This window comes from Pholis gunnellus, assembly GCF_910591455.1.
Source record: "Pholis gunnellus genome assembly, chromosome: 15".
NCBI classification, from domain to species: Eukaryota; Metazoa; Chordata; class Actinopteri; order Perciformes; family Pholidae; genus Pholis; species Pholis gunnellus.
The window spans coordinates 12,097,459-12,117,403 of NC_136542.1; the positions used below are offsets into that span (position 1 = coordinate 12,097,459).

General features: G+C 42.3%; 2 protein-coding genes across 2 annotated transcripts; one reads left to right on the plus strand and one right to left on the minus strand.

The window, feature by feature from the left end:
* The first annotated feature begins 350 nt into the window (after positions 1–350).
* On the plus strand, positions 351–16,372 carry ubr1 (ubiquitin protein ligase E3 component n-recognin 1). The gene is made up of 47 exons (XM_079175128.1): positions 351–402; positions 1,992–2,251; positions 2,638–2,716; positions 3,110–3,220; positions 4,316–4,443; positions 4,534–4,672; positions 4,792–4,854; positions 4,957–5,080; positions 5,218–5,325; positions 5,420–5,508; positions 5,593–5,691; positions 5,774–5,931; positions 6,018–6,117; positions 6,241–6,369; positions 6,490–6,670; positions 6,762–6,814; positions 6,924–7,034; positions 7,147–7,212; positions 7,308–7,406; positions 7,495–7,558; positions 7,656–7,780; positions 7,871–7,923; positions 8,014–8,116; positions 8,208–8,256; positions 8,352–8,506; positions 8,619–8,718; positions 8,839–8,942; positions 9,284–9,364; positions 9,666–9,847; positions 9,960–10,168; positions 10,268–10,367; positions 10,495–10,647; positions 10,734–10,834; positions 11,330–11,429; positions 11,522–11,670; positions 11,760–11,815; positions 11,925–12,021; positions 12,123–12,190; positions 12,398–12,545; positions 12,647–12,731; positions 13,458–13,594; positions 13,675–13,783; positions 13,887–13,943; positions 14,034–14,111; positions 14,193–14,363; positions 14,463–14,564; positions 15,061–16,372. Exons 1-47 carry the CDS (start codon positions 358–360, stop codon positions 15,200–15,202), a joined length of 5,220 nt encoding a protein of 1,739 aa, XP_079031254.1. The 5' UTR covers positions 351–357; the 3' UTR covers positions 15,203–16,372.
* Positions 16,373–17,779: 1,407 nt separating this feature from the next.
* LOC306707682 (photoreceptor outer segment membrane glycoprotein 2-like) lies at positions 17,780–19,800 on the minus strand (the record flags this gene model as incomplete). The annotated part of the gene is made up of 3 exons (XM_079175246.1): positions 17,780–18,052; positions 18,408–18,654; positions 19,220–19,800. The coding sequence occupies 3 exons, from the start codon at positions 19,798–19,800 to the stop codon at positions 17,780–17,782; spliced, it is 1,101 nt and encodes a 366-aa protein (XP_079031372.1).
* Positions 19,801–19,945: the final 145 nt, after the last annotated feature.

The following is a 19,945-nucleotide window of genomic DNA, read 5'->3' on the forward strand; positions in this document are numbered from 1 at the left end:
CCATAACAACATTTGACTAAACATATATAGATTGACCCGAAACGTAACCTAATAATTGTCAAATTAAATGATGTATCAATTAAAGACTACCACCAGAGGGCGAGTGTGGCAGATATTTTTGTTTACAAAATGTTTGTTTTGACCGGAGGCATATTATTAATAAAAGACAAATACATTCATTTATAAAATAATAAGTCTCCTATTTGACCTATAAACTGAAATAGGAGAGGGCTCGTGAGTGCTTAACTACACCTACATATTTCGGGGTATTCTAACGGTCAAATAACGTCGCAAAAGGCTTCGATTTCAAGTGGAACAGTTTCCTAGTGACACCTCCCCCTTTACGGCAAATGGAATATGGCGGAGGGTAGGAAATCCCCACACGGACTGGAGCTCAGCAAGGTATGATTTTCACACAGCTAACATGTCTCTCCGTGGTGATTGAGACTCGGGGACAAAACGCAGTAGTAAAATGTGTTAGTTTATATGAACAAATAGTCTGACCGGGCCGGTAAAGGGCCTCTACTTCCCAGGCTAGCACCCGCGGTTAGCTCCTGTGCTAGCTACCTAAACGTTTAAAATGTCCCTGCCGAGGCTGCGATATTTAGTGGCCATCAACAGTGAGTGTGTTTAGCTGGTTTAGTTGTCAGTACTTGTTAGAGTTCTCAACACAGTCGGGGAAGTATGCCAAGGAGGTGTTTGTTCGTACTGTCTTAATCTCCAACCTGTGGTATTTTGATTATCGCTTTGTCCATAGCGCTTCAGCATGAGTTTTTCATGAGTTTGAACACCATTGTTGGCTGTTGTCCGACTTCAAACTCCTGCAACATTTTGTCAATCATAAGCTATTGTCCAATACGTTGTTGCAGCGTGACAGTGAAATATGTTATTATTATTTTAACGTTAGATATTTTACAGTATGACACTTGTATTGTCTCTTAGAACCAGCATTATAAAACCTGAACATGTTTTGATATCTAGTGTAACTCTAGCCTCCAGGTATAATGTACATATGCGACTACAGCTATTATCTGCCAGTATGAATGCTGTTTAAAAAAAAAACAGTGTTTCACCTAACCGTTTCAACTGTAGAGTGGGCAATTCATGCACACCTTTGAGTACTCTAAAACTATTTATATCATGTTAAACTACTACATGTTTCAGCTTACCCTTTCCTCAGGGGGTTCAAAGAAGAAAGTATTGTCTAGGTCTGCTGCTTCTCCCCTTTTATAGGTAAAGAAGTCCCTCCATGTGCCATTCACACTTCCTAATTTAGGCCTAAAATCAATGAGTTATCAAAGATTACCTTCCAGCCATTGATGCAATATTTTATTAATGGCATCCAAAGTTCCACTCTTTTTGACTTGTGCTCTACCATATGCTGTATAATATAGTGTGTATATATATATATATATATATATATATATATATATATATATATATAGTACCAATATTAGTTATTCTTGCTACATAGGTATGACAATTCCAACAGTAAACACTACCCTGTGTACATGGTGCTTTTCATCCAGCTGCCAGCCGGTACAGTAAGTGTGGAAGTGAGCTGCAGTAATTTGGCAGACATCAGGAGGAAGTAGGGTGACTAATTCCTGAATGCTGACCTAAGTTATTGAGAAGTTGTTAAGAAATCGCTCGGTAATTTTCTTTCTCTCCTAATCTTTTGTGGTGCATGTTTCTTCACTACAGATTTCTAAAGACAAAACTAATTGAAATCTCTGCTTAGTGGGAACATCAGCAGTCATTCAAATAACATATTGCTGCCTTTTTATTGCAAAAGTTTTCCTCTTCCTAATTTTACTCAATTGCCCTGAAACAAAGATTAGAAGTTTTAATTGATTATTAAAGATGATTCTTTGCTGAAGTTAACATGCATCTCTGTATCACTGTGACTTATAAATGTGGTTGTGAATCACTGGGTGGAGACAGATGTGAGTCACTGCAAAACAGTCATGCCCTCCTCGGTTATCTGGCAGGAATGGCTGGAGGCTGCAGACAGCAGGGCGGAGCTGTTCCGTTACCTGAAGGAGCAGGTGCCGCAGATCTTCTGCCTGAAGAAGGAGTCCAGCCCTCAGGAGGAAGAGGAGCTCATGCAGAGCCGACTCTTCCTCCCTCTGGAGTGCTTCCTGTTTGGAGAGGATCCTCAGGAGGGTCTGGAGAAGCTCAAGCAGGGCAGCACCTCCTCCCAGCTCTGTGGGCGCGTCTTCAAAGAGGGGGAGACGGTCTACTCCTGCAGGTCTGAATAGATCCTCTGATCTTAATAATAATAATAGTAGTTATGATAAATATACTAGATATTTATTTGCTCCTAAATGTCATTTTAAATACTGGATGATTCATATCAATATCCACATAAAAGAATACTTGTTTTTGGTTGTTGCTAACATCAAAAAGTACTTCCACAGCACTCTGCCCCAAGTATAAACCCACAGAGTTCAAAGACAGCAATATACATACGTGTCAAAATAGCATTTTTAATTGAATATTCTTGTGCTGCAGAGATGCCTTGACCTACACGTCATATCAGACTTAAAGAACACTTTCCTTTTATAATTCAGATCATGTGATGTGTTTATTGTCATTTGCTCCACCGGGTAACAAATGTTGTACAATGTATTGCAGGGATTGTGCAATAGATCCCACATGTGTCCTGTGCATGGACTGCTTCCAGGACAGCGTGCACAAAGGCCATCGTTACAAGGTTGGTGTCAATATAATCTTCATGTTTTTTTGGTGTGTGTGGGGGGGGGGGGGGGGGGGGGGGGATTTTTGAGGGCTCGCTGTCAGCTTCTTCCTCCTTTTGATAATTGTGAATAATAGAAAATCAGTCCTCCATTAGATTTATGTTCTGAGATTTCTCACTGGTTACTATGATTCCCTCCTGTGTGCTGTAATGTCAACTTGATTACTCTTCTGTGTGCCCTTTAAGCTTTAGGAGAAAAACACAACAGATCTGTTCAAATCTACGATTAATTAATTCATTATTTTTGTCCTTCCATGTTTAAACTACCACAACTTGAACAACTTAATTGCTGTTTGTGTATGTATACATTACTCTCTCTTAGTGATAAACCATATGTACATTTTTTTCCAGATGCACGCGTCATCAGGCGGGGGCTTCTGTGATTGTGGGGATATAGAAGCCTGGAAGATCGGCCCCTGTTGCTCCAAACACGACCCTGGGGCAGCCACGGCCATGGTAACGGTGAGTTACATAATAGAGTGGAAAGAGGGACGTTGGAGGAGGAGGAGGGGGAGGGAGGGGGGGGGGGGTGTACTTCTCCCTGTCCCTTTCTGTGTCAGTGAACCCCAGAATGCTTATTTTCCCATCTTAGTCCTGGATGCTGCTCTCTTGGCTGTAGTTTTGGATCCGGAAATGAGAAAGAAAAGCACTTTGTTGACCTGAGAACATTTATAACCAGCTTCAGAGATTGGAAGAGGTGACTAAGAGCTGGTGGAAAACGGGTGTCGACGAGACTGGTTGAAAGCAGCCTTTCCACGATTTCTCTTATATCCTGCCGAACTGTGCAGTATTCAGTTTACGGCTTCTGCGACTGAACTGCAGCGGGACACATGGTGATTGATTGTACTGCTCAGCAGTTGTTTGTCAGGCCTTTCTTTGCTGATCAGTGTTTTTCTCTGATAAGATCCCGCTCAGAGGCTTTGAGCAGATGTACAGCTAGACGGCTCTGTGCCATTTTCCGTAAACAGCAGGTGTTCCTATTAACGGAGCCGTCACCGGCACCAGTCTGGATTGCTGCTTTGTGTTTTCTACACCAGATCTGAACGTGTGCTTAACAAGCAGAGGACCATGAACGCATCTCCACACTAAACATGAAAACCCCATCATGCCGTTTGAGACTTCTTCTTGGTTAGACTGTGGTAGATTCCAGTGCTTGTTCTCACACAGCCGTGTGACATAGAGGCTGGTGTAAATACACCGACACAATGTATGTTTGGTTTGTGTGTTAAATGTCAGACATTTGTATGAAATACTTAGCTGCTATGTGGAATGTTTGCTCTCAGGGGATTTGATGTATAAACTTCACAGGGTCAGCTGCCTGTTGAGCTCTTAGTCAGGAAAACATTTAGTCCACTTCTTGTGATGTTGTAGAGTTGGTGCTGGAGACACAGGAAATAGGGAATTAGTAAAGGTTATGGCAACAAATTTAATCTTGGAACACTTTCACTTTGATCAATATAAGATCAATCCAGGTTGAAATTAGGTGTCACTAAATAATAGTTTCTATAAAGTGTTTCCAAAAGTGTGAGTCCTGTGTGATTGTCTCATTTTGTACAGGATGAGTGTGTGTTGGAGCCAGACATATACAGCCGCGCTGAGAGGCTGTTCCGGATACTGCTGCACTACGTCACAGATTTCTTGGTGTGGGAGGAGATCCTCGAGCTGTCAGCGGAGCTCCAGCCCCGGTATGGCCCGTCTGCATATGAAGTTATGTATATGCATGCGATCAGAGTACACAATTTTAACTTTGACAGTGTATTCACCTATCCGTGCAGGACAAAAGACAACGCATACTACTGTGTACTGTACAATGATGAGCACCACTCGTACGACCATGTGATCTACACCCTGCAGCGTTCTGTTAACTGTGATCAGGCTGAAGCACAGACACACACAGCACTTATTGACAAAGAGGTATTTTATGGCTGTATTTGCTCATCGCGTTTCCTTTACAATACTGTCATGATTTGAATTCCATACTTGCAGTCATCATATCCATTGCAGGTTTTGCTATTTTGTATTTTTGTGCACAGGGTCGGCGGGCAGTAAAGAGAGGGACCCTTCGTTCCTGTCAGCAAGCAAGAGATCTCATCAGGGTAAACAGCAGTGGGATACCAGACATTTAAAATAACGTTGCGTCTTAAATCTGAAATTGTTAAGTGAGCTCTAAATCTAAACACTTCACTGCTGTGTTGCAGTCCAACTCCGAGCACATTTCGCTGCAGCCACTACGCGTGGAGATCCTTCACGCAGCAGTAATGGCTCATCAAACCTTTGTTCTGCGCCTCGGCCCCTGGTTCCAAAAGATCATCGGTTACTCAGGTGCTGCCATCATTGTCGCCATACTTGCACCACACAAACGCAGCTTTATTTATTGATTGTGCACCTTCCATGTGTGCCATCTTTAGAAAACATGTCATGTGACTGGGAACCTATATATGTGTGTGTGTCTTGTGCAGTGGGCTTCAGACAGGCCTTCTGTCAGGTGGCCCTAGAGGCCAATGCAGACGGAGACCGGCCTTGCATCATCAGCAGACTCATGCTGCACGATGGCAGGATGTACAAAGGCACGTACACCCGAGCTTGATTTTCAGTACACGCTTAATTTCAACTTGATTCCAAATGTCACTAACATGAAGGTGTTTTTCTGATTTCCTCAAGGAGCTCGCAAGATAGTTCACGAACTGATTTTCTGTAGCATGCTAATGGAGACCGAGTTCAAGAGGCTTTTTGCTATTGAGTTTACAAAGGTAAAAAAGTAGGGAATGTTTTACATTTTTTGCAATTCTTTCACTCTGCTTAAACTAATACATGCTCCATCTTTGTGTTTTCAGTACTATACGCAGCTGCAAAAGGACTTCATTGTTGATGACCATGAGAGGAGCATATCCATCACTGCTCTGTCTGTTCAGATATTCACTGTACCCACACTGGTAAGGGCTGTTTGTTGTTCGAGCCTTGTACATCAGTGCCGTAGCATCTGTCTCTGCCCTCACATTCCTGTTCCTCTTCTAGGCCAGACAACTCATCGAAGAGGGCAATGTTATTAAAGTGATCGTCGGTACAGTCATGGAATTGCTGCGTGAACATCTGGACAACAACGATCGCTTCTTCTTCCTTGGCTACAACTCCGACAAGTTCTCACGCATCCAGATCATCTTCCACGACCTCAGGTCAGTAAACTGGCAACAACTTTAATTAACTCTGTTTTTTCTTAACTTTCTGGGTCTTTATCTAAGATGTAACTTGTGTCTCTCAGGTATATTCTGATCAGTAAACCCTCAATATGGACTGAAGAGCTGCGGAGAGAGTTCTTGGAGGGATTCAAAGTCTTTCTTGGGCTTCTCAAATGCATGCAGGTAATACTTTTCTCAACCCTGATTTAATTCATGGGTATTGTGCAATACCAGGGCCATTACAACTTGACAAACCAGATATTTAATCCACCCTGACCTTATTTCTTCTTTGACGTCTTATATTAGGGTATGGAGGAAGTGAAGCGACAGTTTGGTCAACACATTGCAGTGGAGCCAGAATGGGAGGCTGGCTTTTCTCTTCAGATCCAGCTTCGCCACATTCTTGCTATGTTTCAAGACTGGTGTTCCTCTGATGTGAGTTGTCATGCAATTTGTCCATCAAACAATAGATTTATCCCACAAACAGAGGGAGTATAACTATACCCCCCCCCCCCCCACTGTCTGTGCTCAATTATTGCTTGTTTGCCCCTTCAGGACGAGATCTTGCTGCTTGCATTTGAAGAGTGCCACCGAGTCCTGATGCAGTGCAATAACCAGCCCTTCCACAAGGAGGCCACTAACCACTACATGTCAAAGCACATCCTCCATGTTCGTCCCTACAAAGTGTCTCAAGAGCCAGTCAGCATACACCTGCCCATCTCCAGGCTACTGGCTGGTAGGAGAACTCGTATTTGAGGCGCTTAGTGATTTATTGGTATTTCTCTGTCACTGTGTGAACTTACTACTCTGTACGTTGTGATCCGTAGGTTTGTATGTACTCCTGTGCAGAACGGGGGCAGTTGAACGTCTGGATAATCCTGTAAGTGACATGAAAAGTCTTCTATATGTTTCCTAAGCTTTAAGTATTCAGTGTGTGCTTTCTTAACTTCCACTGCAGGCATGACAGAGTTATTATCTGTCTGTTGCAGGAGCGCTTTGACCACACCTTCCTGGCAGAGCATCCTCTGCGCTGTGTGGTGCTGGCTGCTCAGGTCTCGGCTGAAATGTGGCGGAGAAACGGGATCTCATTGGTCAGCCAGGTATACTGCATTATTTGGCTGTTCAAGGCTTTGTTTTTATGCTCTGTTTTGTTACGTGCTATGTTCTGTTAACAAATGACAACTAAATTAATATTTTTTCCCACATGATCAGGTCTATTACTATCAGGATGTAAAATGCAGGGACGAGATGTATGATAAGGACGTTCTCATGCTCCAGGTTGGTGGCAATCGGACATAAAGAAAGTCTTCGAGATTTGTTAATATATACACATAATGTGGTGATCTATGGCTCTCCATACAAATTGTTTACAGATAGCTGCTTCCAAAATGGACCCCAACCACTTCCTCATGCTGGTCTTGTTGAGATTTGAGGTCTTTGATTATTTTAAAGGAAGCACAAACAAAGACCAGGCAAGTAACACCCCAACAATCATGCAGAATAAAAAAAGTTGTCGTATTAATGGATCTACTTAGTGACGAAATGCAATACAATTTGCAGGATGAACTGATACAGTGGAACCGCTTGACAGAAGAGATGCTGTACCTCCTCATCGTCGTCATTGGTACAGCATCACATTCTACTAATCAAGCTAATAAAACAAACTTGAGTTGGTTGAATAGGAACCATACTGTAGTGTCTGACTAGTGTTGTGTTTCCAGGTGAGCGCTACGTCCCCGGTATCAGTCAGGTGACCAAAGAGGATGTGACCATGAGGGAGGTTATCCACCTGCTGTGCATTGAACCCATGGCTCACAGTAGCCTGGTCAAGGGGCTGCCGGAGAACGTAAGAGACAGTCTGAATTAACGAGTTCATTTCTTAGTTATTTTGAGGGAATAATCATTTGAAAACGAGTTCAAAATGTTTTCTTTGTAGGAGAGCCATGAAACAGGCCTGGAGACTGTTATTACCAAAGTTGCCACCTTCAAGTATGTAAATACTGTGAAAGAGCTTTTGAGTTTTATCTAGATCATCTTTTCAGAGCGAATTTAATCCGTTTATTCTACTTCTGTTTTTAGAAAACCGGGAGTTTCCGGGCATGGATTGTACGTCGTAAAAAAAGAGCGTCTGGTAGAATTCAACCCTTTCTTCTACCACTATTCAAGATCACAGCATAGCAAGGTAATGCAATGTCTCAACACCAGTTTTCCATTAACGTGACACATTATTGTTGAATGTTCCTCATTTCATTCTCATCTTTTACTCTTTGCAGGCAGAAGAGTCTCAGAAGAAGAGGAGGACTCACGAAGGCCATGATAAAGGTGATCAATGTCCAAGATGTACTGATCTGTACTCCAACTGCTAATGAATCAGCTCTACTAACATTCCCCCTGTTTTTTTTTATTTAAATTCTCAGCTCTGCGTCCTCCGATGCCCCCGGCCTTCTGCCCAGCTTTCTCCAGCATAGTGCGTCTGCTCAGCTGTGACATTATCATCCACATCCTGAGACACACCCTGCAGAGAGCTGCAGAGGACCGGGCGACTCACTGGACAGAAGCCATGATCCAGAGGGTAGACAATGCATCTATTTCTTTTCTTCCTTTACAGAGTCTACATTGCTCGGCCTTTGCCTTTCATTACTCAAACCCCTTGCAGTAACGAAGTGCATGCATTTACCACACAGGCCCTGCACCTGATGGGTCAGGCGTTGCTTGAAGAGAAAGCACAGCTTGAGGAGAGCACTATGGAGGAAGTGGACTTTGATTTCAGCCTCAAGGCCCGCAGTGAGTGAAACCTTAATTGTTTTGTGTACAGCTTACTTACTATTTATCATAGTTCTCAAAGCTATAAACTGGTTTGTTTTTGTGGATTTTGTGACATAAATGTCTCTTCTGTTCTTCCAGGAATTGGTTCAGAACACGGCAAGTCAGTCTTCCTCCTGTTGTCCAAGATTAAGACGGTTCCTTCCCTGGAGGCTCAAAAGGACATGGTTAAATGGGTTCTACAGGTAGAATATACAATGTAACAGTTTATGTCATTTATGTAGACTGATTCTAGTTTACTTTAAACCCACTGGGCTTATTTAAAGCCTCCACCTATATATTATTAAAATGTCACATTATTATAGAGAACACAGAAGTAATTTACATAAGATATGACTATGTAATATTGATGACAAAGCATTTTAACAATATATGATATATTACAATAACAATACATTATCAACAACAACAAAAGAAAGAAAATGTGATTGTGTGTGCGTGAATATGTGCACGTGTGAGAGTGATACTGAGTGATGATTTATTTTCCAGTTAACGACAGCATCTTATACGAATGTTTTTCTGCTAGATGTTTGAGATTGTCAAGTGCCTTAGAGAGAAGTCCAGTCCAACGACCTCCATGAGTGTGGATACAACCAAGCCAGAGGAGGTAAAAGAACCATGAATGATACATAAAAAAGGACCAGTATTTACCTGATACAATTGACTCTACTTAACTTTTTACTTGTGCCATTTTGGCAGTTGAATGGGTGCAGATGAAATAACAGAAAGGGAAAAAAAAGTATCAAATATGCAATTATTCTTTTTTTTACTTATTATTACTCCCTACATTACAGGATCCCACTGACGATGCATCATTCATTGGGTTTCCTTAAATAACAAAAACTTAACTGCGTTGTGTATCTTCTCAGTATTGAGACGTTTTACGGTCTGACTTGTTATTATTCCAGAGTGCTCAGGACAAAGAGAAAGCTGAGCGCAAAAGGAAGGCAGAGGCAGCCAAACTCCACCGGCAGAAGATTATGGCCCAGATGTCTGCAATGCAGAAAAACTTCATTGAGTCAAACAAGATGCTGTATGACAACATGCCAGAGAGTGGGACACAGGGAGAGCCTGTTGCAACTACTGAGAGGTGACCATTAAAAAAAGAAAACTATCCATGGGTGTGTTTAGCTGGCTTGCGATCAAAATCCAAGCCAAATTCATTTGACTAATTCTAGTTTGGGTTATGTTTATTCTTCCAGCTGTGCCATGGAGCACACGGAGCTGTGTGTAGCCATCGGGCCCCACCGAGGGTCCTCTCCGGCAGAGAGGGAGGTGCTCACCTGCATTCTTTGCCAGGAAGAACAGGAGGTTGCGGCCCAGGCTGCAGCCATGGTACTGACGGCGTGTGTCCAGAGGTCCACAGTGCTGACGCAGTGCAGAGGGAGGATACCGACCAATAGAGCAGATGGTCAGTCGTCATCCACTAATCAGTCCATCGCATCGTTAACAACTGTAATTTGATGGGGGGAAATCAGACTCATATGTGCATTGTATTTCTCCCTTAAAGGGACAGGGACGTTATATCCCCTCTTCATGCCTCCTGAACTGGCCGTTGGAACCCACACTGGCAGCTGTGGACATGTCATGCATGCCACATGTTGGCAAAAGTGAGTTATTACAAGAACACATTTGCTAATTCTTATTCTGTCAGTTCTCCCCCTGTGTGTGTGGTCCACTTGCAGGTACAGTTGACAGGTAATTTGCCATTACGGTGGTGTTCTCTGTATCTTTCAGATATTTTGAGGCTGTTCAGAATATGACCAGGAACCGGCTCCACGTTGAGCTGATCATCGACCTGGAGAATGGAGAGTACTTGTGTCCCCTGTGCAAGTCTCTGTGCAACACTGTTGTCCCTCTCATCCCGTTTGAAAGGTTGATGTTTAACTAGTAAGTCCAGTTCACCGTCTTCAAGCCAATCTGCAATGGCTCATTAGTTGTATAGAAGTTATTTGAATATGTTTTCCTGTATACAGTGAAAATGCAGAGATAATTGGACAGCATTTGACCCTGCCTCGCTGGATCCAGATCCTCTCCGCCAGGATTAGAGGACTCAAGTCAGTCACTCAGGAAAATGGTAAGAAGACATACTCGACATACAATGATTGCATATCTTTGGTTGGGTGAACAGGCCTGTGGCATTGCTGTTGTGTGTTTGAGGTGTTTCGGTCTGTTTAACTGAAACGGTGGAAAACCTGCACAAAATGTCCAAATATAGATGTGGAGCATCATCAAACCTGGCAGACTCCTATGTGAATGCTTTTTGATAAGTTAGTGTGCCTTTAATGTGAACTCAACACTGCAGTTGCTTCATAATAAAAAGCTATAATTAGCTTTATTTGATGACAGGTTTTTACTGTAAAGCAGCTGAAAGATTTATTTAGCAGCAAACCATCTTTGAAAACATAGAACGTGTGCATGCAGACAGCAGATGAAGGCTGATAGTGGCTTACCTCAGTTTGATATCAGCTCTTCAGCTTCAATAGTTCCTAACAAGTACCATTAAATGCCATTATGCCTAGTTGTTGACATGTGACATGAGATGAATGATGATTTTCTCTCTCTTGTGCAGATTGCAACACCGAGAGCAGTAGTGTGGATGGGGACACGGGGCTGTGTGGAGAGGGCCAGGCAGACTTTAGATCCATTCTGAGCTATGGAGTACAAGAGCCGTGAGTGAAACTGGCAGCTCCTCCTTCACTGCTCCTCAAGTCTCTGTGTTTCCCGTAATACATTTGAATTCTCTGCGGCTGGTTGTTTTTAGGAGGAAGTTCTCCGCCAGCGTGGTGGAGATGCTGGTTGTTTGTGCCACCACAGTTCACAGGGTGGGACTGCAGACGGCACCCAATGAGCTGTGCCCACGCGTGCCCCTTATGGCTTGGAACACATGTGCCTTCACTATTCAGGCCATAGGTACAGTCAGCGTTGTATGGCTTGTTGTGTCAATCTGCCCCCTTTTCATGTTTTTGCAATTCTCAAAATATGTTTGCATGTCTTCACAGAAAACATATTGCAGGAAGAGGGCAAGTCACTCTTCGGGTCCTTGCAGAACAGACAGGTTGGACAAACCTTAAAGTTAACAGCTGTGTCATAATGCATGTAATGTGTAGTTGTTTGGGTTTGACGTGCTCAGACATCAGTTTTTCCAAATGATTCTCTTTTTTTAGCTTGCAGGTCTGAAGGCAATTGTTCAGTTTTCAGCAGCTCAGAGAATTAAGAGCTCCCAGGCTGTCATTCAGAGGCACTTTAACGACATGTTGGGGGGTATGTGGTCATTTAAGAATACATGCATTTATTTATTGGATATTATTGTACAGCGTGCTGTCCGTTTGCCTTGTGGTTATAACTGCTACTTCTTTCGCCAGTGTTGCTACCGGCCATGGGCAGAAAGAACACCCCTTCTCTTCTGGAGGTGGACTTCTTCCATCTTCTGGTAGGTTCCCCCTAAAGGAACAGCTCTGTGGAGAATGATGGACTCTAACACAACTATTGATGATTAATGGTTATGATGGTTATTGATGTATGCATTCATGAAACTTGATGACATTTTTTACATTTTGATACAATTCATATTTAAGTTTTTGCCAATTTAAAGCTATTTTTTTGTTAATGCTGTACGTGTTCTTGTATGTTTTGTCAGGTGTGCTTGGTGTTGTCTATACCGGCACTATATCAGGAGGAGGCTGTCGACTTGCAGCCGTCTGCTGTCAGCTCTGCCTACAACCACCTGCACATCCTTCATCTGGTCACCATGGCTCACATGCTGCAGGTCCTCCTTTCCTCTACAGGTATGAACCACAACACCGTACCTTCTGGTTCATTGACTGAACTTCTGCAGAAAGCTGTACAGTATCGAGGAGGATTAAATCACGGTGTCATTTCTACCTAGATTTTCCTGCAGTAGCTGGAGAGGAGACAGAAGAGTCGAAAGCAGCAGCAGAGCTCTACACTTCAGTGTCACAATACACTGAAAGGTACAAGTGTTTCTCATCATCCTATTGTTCATCAGGCGAAATACATTAGCAGGATTTTTATATGGTTAAAATATCAAGTATAACATCTGTGGATTAGTTCAATTGCGTGTAGTGTGGAATGGATTTTCTGGCAGTAATAATCATTCTAGTAGATTAAGTAAATTATTTTGAGCTCAAAACTCACGAACATAATATTAACTAAATGAAGAGATCATGTGTTCTGATGCCTTGACTGTGGAATTTAAAAGACGATACGAATGTGAGCTAAAAAGATTACCTGCTACAGATGTAGACGTATATTTCATGGATTTCTCTTTTCCTTATTGGAGGGAAGCTTCGTGTTTGTATAAAGAATTCATCTTGTTAAAAGTCCATTAAGTCATCATGCTGCTGCTGAAAGTGAGTCTGTGAAATGTAAGCTTCCTGGTGGCAAGTGGCCTGTTTTTCTTTCCACAACGGTTTGTTTGAAATCATTTCTATCAACCCATTTTGATTTGTAAGGTGTTTCTGACTGTTCCTCTTCCCTGGCCTCCCCTTTTGAAAACGTGGGTTCATATCAGACCTGAAACCAAATGATGGCCGGATATACATTTGTGATTTTTGAGGCAAACATTACTGCTTGTTGTCAAGGCTTCTTGTTTTCCATGCTGCCTTCTCAGAGATGTACTCGCCAATGTGAGCTGTCTTCAGCTTGTTTGACAGATTGTTCTGTGGTTTGCTCATCAGGCCGATTCCAGATGTGTCCGGCCTCTCTGTGGCAGAAAGAGTGAAGAGAGGAATTGAACCTTTCCTGCGCTGTGCTGCTCTCTTCTTTAATTGCCTTACAGGAGTACATCCTCCAGAGGAGCTTTGTAGCACTGCTGGTAGGTGAAGTATTCTATCATAACATACTAACATATGATGATTTAAAGAATTCAATATAAACATTTTCGGTTTCCTGCAGTTGCCTCACAAGGACAGATGGAGGCGCTATGCAGCTACTTGGCACTACCCTCCAATGTGTTCCAGCTCTTCCAGGAGCACAGAGACACTGTTACTCCACTGCTGAAAAGGTAAGTGATAAACATTGAGGCCCGGTCAAAGTATTTGATCAGGGATCTTTTCATATTCACTGGTGAGGTGGGCGGTTTCATGACGATGCTTTTTCTTCCGTAGGTGGTGTGGGAGTCCAGCTGTAACCAAAGCCCTGAAAGGCAAAAGTCAGACAGTCAGGTAGACTTTGGCCTTCGTGTTACTTCAGTCCCACTTTTATTTTGTAATAAATCGGCTCCTAATTCTTGGATCAATATACTCTTTCTACAGATACCCCAGGAGAAGGAATCGTTTGATTGATCTTCCTGAGGATTACAGTGCTCTCCTCAATCAAGCCAGCCACTTTCAGTAAGTGGGGAAATTACAGGTCTTTCAGTGGAAGATCTGCTCGAGATGTTCACACCTCTTGTCCACTCTACTTTTCCCCAGGTGTCCCAAATCCACAGATGATGACAGGAAGCACCCGACCTTGTGCCTGTTTTGTGGGGCCATGTTGTGCTCTCAGAGCTCCTGCTGTCTCAGCCAGCTGGATGGAGAAGATGTGGGAGCTTGCACCGCCCACGCTGCTACCTGTGGGGCTGGAGTGGGCATGTTCCTCAGGTGGGGGAATTCTAGTCCTTGGAGCATTTTTGACTTTGAATCGCATGTTGTCTTGTTTGAAACGTGCTGCATAACTGAAGTTTGTTCTCATGTTGACAGGATAAGAGAGTGTGAAATTGTACTGATGGCCAGTAAGACTCGAGGAAGCACATACCCTGCTCCTTACCTGGACGATTATGGGGAGACCGATCCTCACCTTGGGTAAGAATCATAGCATCTCTTCCAGGTGCTGAACTGAAAAAAAATACCCTTCTGCCTGGAATTGCAAATGTAGATATTTCCTCCCACAGGCAAATAAATAATAGCTGCCATTTAAACACCGCCACCACCTACAGACATTGAGTGTTAAAACCACAGTTTTATAGTTCAGGCCTGGTGCCTTTCTTCAGTGACACCATGTGTCCTTGTTTGAAATTGGCAGTACTTGATCAAATATATTTAATTTCCAAATTGGGAGCAGGATTATATTAAGTACAATTTTAGTAACCCTGTCCTCCCAATTAAGTCTCGGAGAGTTTAATGTCCTTCAACAATGATGTCACTGGAAATAAACCTACTGATTATTTGACTCATTACTGCTTCCGTAGGCAGCCTATAGTCCTGGCCATGAAGTACATAATTTTCTCATATCCTATGTATCGTGTGTTTCTTGGACAAACCTTGAATAAGTCAGGCCTTCTGTCTTTTTAATTTTTAGAAGGGGCAATCCATTGCACCTTTGCCCGGAGCGCTACAGGAAGCTGAACCAGCTGTGGCAGCAGCATTGCATCCTGGAAGAAATCGCCCGCAGTCTGGAGGTGGTCAACGTTATGTTTGCCTTTGAGTGGCAGATGTTGTGATGATTGCTCCAGCTGTCGTGGACGGGAAGTAAAGAGCACAGCCATAGAGCACAATCTGCTCCAGTGCTCCTTAGGCAGACACACACACACACACACATACACACACACATACACACACACCACCCTCCTACAATCAAAGGAGGCCTGAGCAGCCAATCCCTCCCTGATGAAACCCCCGCTGGGGTCAAGAGAGGTGGGTCCACTCAAAAGATGAAGATTAGTGGAGGGTAAAGAGTATTGAGCAAAACCAAGTCGCCTTGTTTTAATTTGATTGTCTGCTGTCAGGAGTTTCTGCTAAAGTAATGTTATTTGCAAAGAAGCTCATTCAAATAAAGACAAACATCAGATACACACCAACATGTTTTAGTTATCAGTTTATATATTTAATTTCTCTCAGTAAAGCTGTGAATTTTCTGCATTCTCTTTTTGGTTTTATAAAATATGATTTGTCATAAGTTATTATGATGTTTTGGAGGGTACAGATTAGAAAGATCTCTGAGATCTCACACATTTTGGCTTTTGCCCATTAACTATGTAGACACTCCAGATGATGGAGCCACACACTGTCACCTTTACTCACATATAGAAGCGTATGTAATGGATAAAACATTTATAAAAGATACATTATTTTCAAAGTTGTATTAAAACAAACTTGGTATTCTGAGAAAAGTATACAGTATACACATACAAAAGTATACACTTCCATGATTTCCTGATATAAATACTTTTTAGGATAAGCATTTTGACGCTATAATGTTCAGCCACTTTTTGACATTCATGGTTATCAGTCCTCATTGACCTTAAGAATCAGTGAGTGAATTATGTAAAACATCTCTACCGTACTATATAGCATTATGATATGCCCTGTAACTAATATACCCTATTAGGTCAAAGTGATTATGAGTATCAGATGTCCACTGTATGTTTATAATGAATAAAATTTATCAAGGGGACCTTTGCTCGACAGATTAGTCATATTTCACCATCTGGTGGTAATCCACTTAACTCGAATTACATTTCCCACAAAAATTTCAATATTCTATTTAAAAGGGAAATGTACTATATCATATCTTTTTCGGTTATTACGTCTTTTCATGGAAAAGTGTGAATATGGAATGTGTTGTTTGACAGTACTACATGACTTCCAGGCTATAGAAATAAAGACACTAGCCTCTATGAACTGCTCCTGTGCCCTGAATCCATCTGAGTACAGTGTAATGTTTTATGGGATTAGATTTGTTTCATTATAATGGATTAAAAATCTCCTCGTTGCTCACCCATAGAATAAATTAATCTATTTTCCATCATCAATATTTCATCATCCATCAAGTGAGAGCCCCGGGTGACGTATAGATAGCAGGATTATCTTATTTCATCCTGCATTTTAACTCTATGTCTCACAGCGAGAATTAAAACTTAATCAACCCACATGTTTTAATTTAGCAACCTCCAGGTTTCTGTATTTCCCCAAATGTTTTAAGCTGTTCTCAGCTGCCTTGTGCTCCATAAGGTCTGAGAGGAAAGTCAGTAAAAGACAGACAACATCCAGCCAATACGATCATCATTGAAACACAGACACAGTAGCCTAGTTAGCAATGTACTGGTTTCGAGTCCTTCCAAAAAAAAAAGCCAACCAGCACAGAAGGTTTATTGTCAAGTTTTTGTTAGGTCATCCTAGCATGTGGCTGAGGTGTTGTGATAAGACCATGGTGGCATTGCTGAGGCACATGAGTCATTGTAGTGATGGCTTGAACGTTCTATAAATGAATGATGTGTTATTGTGAGTAATCAATTAGATTCCCGTCTGGTTATGTTTAAACGTTTTAACTAATGTAAAAGCTTTAACATACGTATTTATCACATTGATACTAATTTGTTTCTTTAAGTCCGGTAATATGCACAGAAAGGATCCATTGATCCCCAGAACTAATGTAAAGCTCATGCTCTTCCAGGTCTTATACTGCAATACCTAATTAACTTGAGGCCAAAGCACCCTGCACCTAGATTTGTGGAATCTAATTAAAATATCCTACATTCTTGCTATAATCATTTTAAACTCTTGACTGCATTTTCTATCGCACTTTGAGAAAATCGTGCGAAAAAACGTGGGCTTAAACTTCTGACCCACATCAAGTTGCTTTTCACTCCAGTGTTGCAACTGACAGGTGTGTGAAACTGTTTTGGGCAAAGCCGTGATACACAAGCAACAATATATAAATTGTAAACAACCGATTACAGTACAGATGTACATTTGTGGTGGGTGTTTGGATGTTTGCATCATCAAAAAAGTGTGTATGGAAAAAAATTCTGATTCAATAATGGTTGTAAAAGGTCAACAAGGCATTATCTGCATTTTGCAAAAGATTTACCCCATCGTACTAGAACATGTGTTGTATATTGTGTGATATTATCCCCAATATACCTTAGTCTCCCCACACAAACACCTTTGTATAGGTATTTGTAATTCTTGACTCCTATGGATAAAAAAACAAGTAAGAACAAAAGTTTTTTTTAAGTAACTGAAAAGGCCCTTACTTGGGCTTTCAGGGATGCTGTTCTCTGAGGCCTGAGGAGAGGTCAACTGGCTTCAGGTATCTCCTTCGGTGGCACATTGTCCGGCCCGTAGTGTGCTTTAGAGGTGGAGGGAACGTTAATGTTGGGGTCTCCATTGTTGGCTGTGTCTATCTGGTTGCCCTTGCCGAGGCACTTGATGATGTTCAGGTTGGTGCGGGCGGTTTCCATAAAGCTGTTCTCCAGCAGCCAGCCGTCAGACTCGGAGTCGAGGTCGCCCTGTCGCAGCACGTTCTCCAGAGAGGTCTGGAGGTAACGAACGCCTGTCAACACTGACAGCTAAAACAAGACACGCAGGTACATTTTACTGACATTACACAAAATGATGACATTTTGTATCTGTACTTTACCCTGATAGGCATCTGACTAAAGGACAATAGAAGAAAAAACTTTCACAATATAGTATGTTACAAAAATGTCATTAAATCTTCATAGTATAGTGTGTCATACTATTTTATCAACAAAATGTCCTAGTATAGTGTGCCATAAAAGAAGTCATAGTAAAGTATGAACTAAAAAATGTTGAAAATATGGTAATACTATAGTATGTCATAATAAATGTGTAGCCTACAATAAGTTCCCCTTTAACTTCACCATTAGGGCATTAGGTTGTTATCAACTTGTCTCTCCTCACCTCAAACAGCCAGATGAGGAGGACTGTGAGGCCAATGGACTGCATGATGTCGGTGAAGTACTCCAGCAGCGCCTGGCGACACCCTTTCATCCACAGGTTCAGCGCCTCCGTCTGGTGCTCGTAGTTGAAGTGAGCGGAGTTGTTGGTGATCTGCTGCTGGATGCAGGGCCGAGGGGAGTTGATGTTACAGCAGCTGAAGGGGACTCCGTTCATCAGGTACTTCCCCTCTACGTTACTCCTTAACCGGCTAGAAAGCAGGAAAAACAAGCTCAGGGTCCGTCTTTATGCTTTTTATGCATCCATGTGGACTTGTAATATTTGTTTGGGACTGTGATTGTTTCTTAGGAGGGGATATGTAGTTAAAATAGCTGAAAAGAGGCTATTTGACTTTTTACAAGAGCAGTGAAGTATAACTTTTACTTATCCCAAATGTATATTTATTTATGTTAATTAAAAAAGATTAAGTAATAGTCACAACTGATGGTTTTAGTGTGTGCAGTGGTCACTATGACATCAAGTTTGTCAGTGTTTCAGGGCTTCATTTTTCAGTTAAATACCTAATGTTAGGACATAATACACATGGATTCTTATGCATATTAGTGGAGGTTTTTATCTCAACCAATAGTTGCTCCTCCTTCACTTTAGTCTGCATCAAAACAGACAATTTAAAATAAAGGTACTCAAGTTTAACCTATTCTTTTGTATGTTATTCATCCTAACACAGAGATTGCTGGAATATTCATGATTTTGTTCTGTTTGGCAGCGTGAATATACTCTTAAATTAGTGTCCTCATTCTGTAGTTTGCACTTACTCCACCACCTCTTTTTGGGACATATCCAGGTAACGGTTGCTGATCCACTGTATTTGAAACCAGTCTTTATAGCCATTGTTCCCACAGCAGTGGAACTCTATCTGCAGCATGTCCACCGTTTGCTTCAGGAAGCATCGTCCTGGTGTGTCTGTGTCCTTATAGAACCTGATGGCATCTGTCAGCCCCAGGTTCAGAGAATCCTCTAGCTCCCCACGCATGCTGTAACACATCAGAGCCCCTACTAGCACGCAGAAGGTGAAGAAGAAGGTGCATATTATGTAGGGCAGCATGATCAGCTTCCAGCGCAAGAACTTAGTGGTGTCCACGCAGTCGTAGCAGATCTTCCCTCCCAGGAAGTTTATGGCACAGGCGATGAGGCCCACAGAAATCAGCATGTTCGGCACGTACTGGATGTTCCTCTCAGCCATCAGCTCTCCTCGCTTGTTGATCTCCACCTTGAGGAAGAGCCCCAGGCTGAACAGGAGGATCCCGGTCAACACTGAGATCCAGTTCAGGATCCACAGCACCTGAGCCAGCTTGTCTCTCTTGTTCTTGGTGAACTTCAGTCTCAAGACCGCCATCGTGTAAATCTCCTGTAGGTTTTCTTTTCAGTCTAAGGGGGATTACTGGTGGGACACAGGTAGAGCAGGGGAGAGGAACTGGTTATCCTCCAGGGGGTGTGGGGGGACCAAGGGGAGGGGGATTGGTTGTACACTTCTCTGAAGG

Coding starts and splice junctions, on each gene's coding strand:
- ubr1 (XM_079175128.1), top strand. CDS start 358: ATGGCGGAGGGTAGGAAATCCCCACACGGACTGGAGCTCAGCAAG. Junction 403..1,991: donor ACGGACTGGAGCTCAGCAAG/GTATGATTTTCA, acceptor GTTATCTGGCAG/GAATGGCTGGAGGCTGCAGA. Junction 12,732..13,457: donor GTGTCACAATACACTGAAAG/GTACAAGTGTTT, acceptor TTTGCTCATCAG/GCCGATTCCAGATGTGTCCG.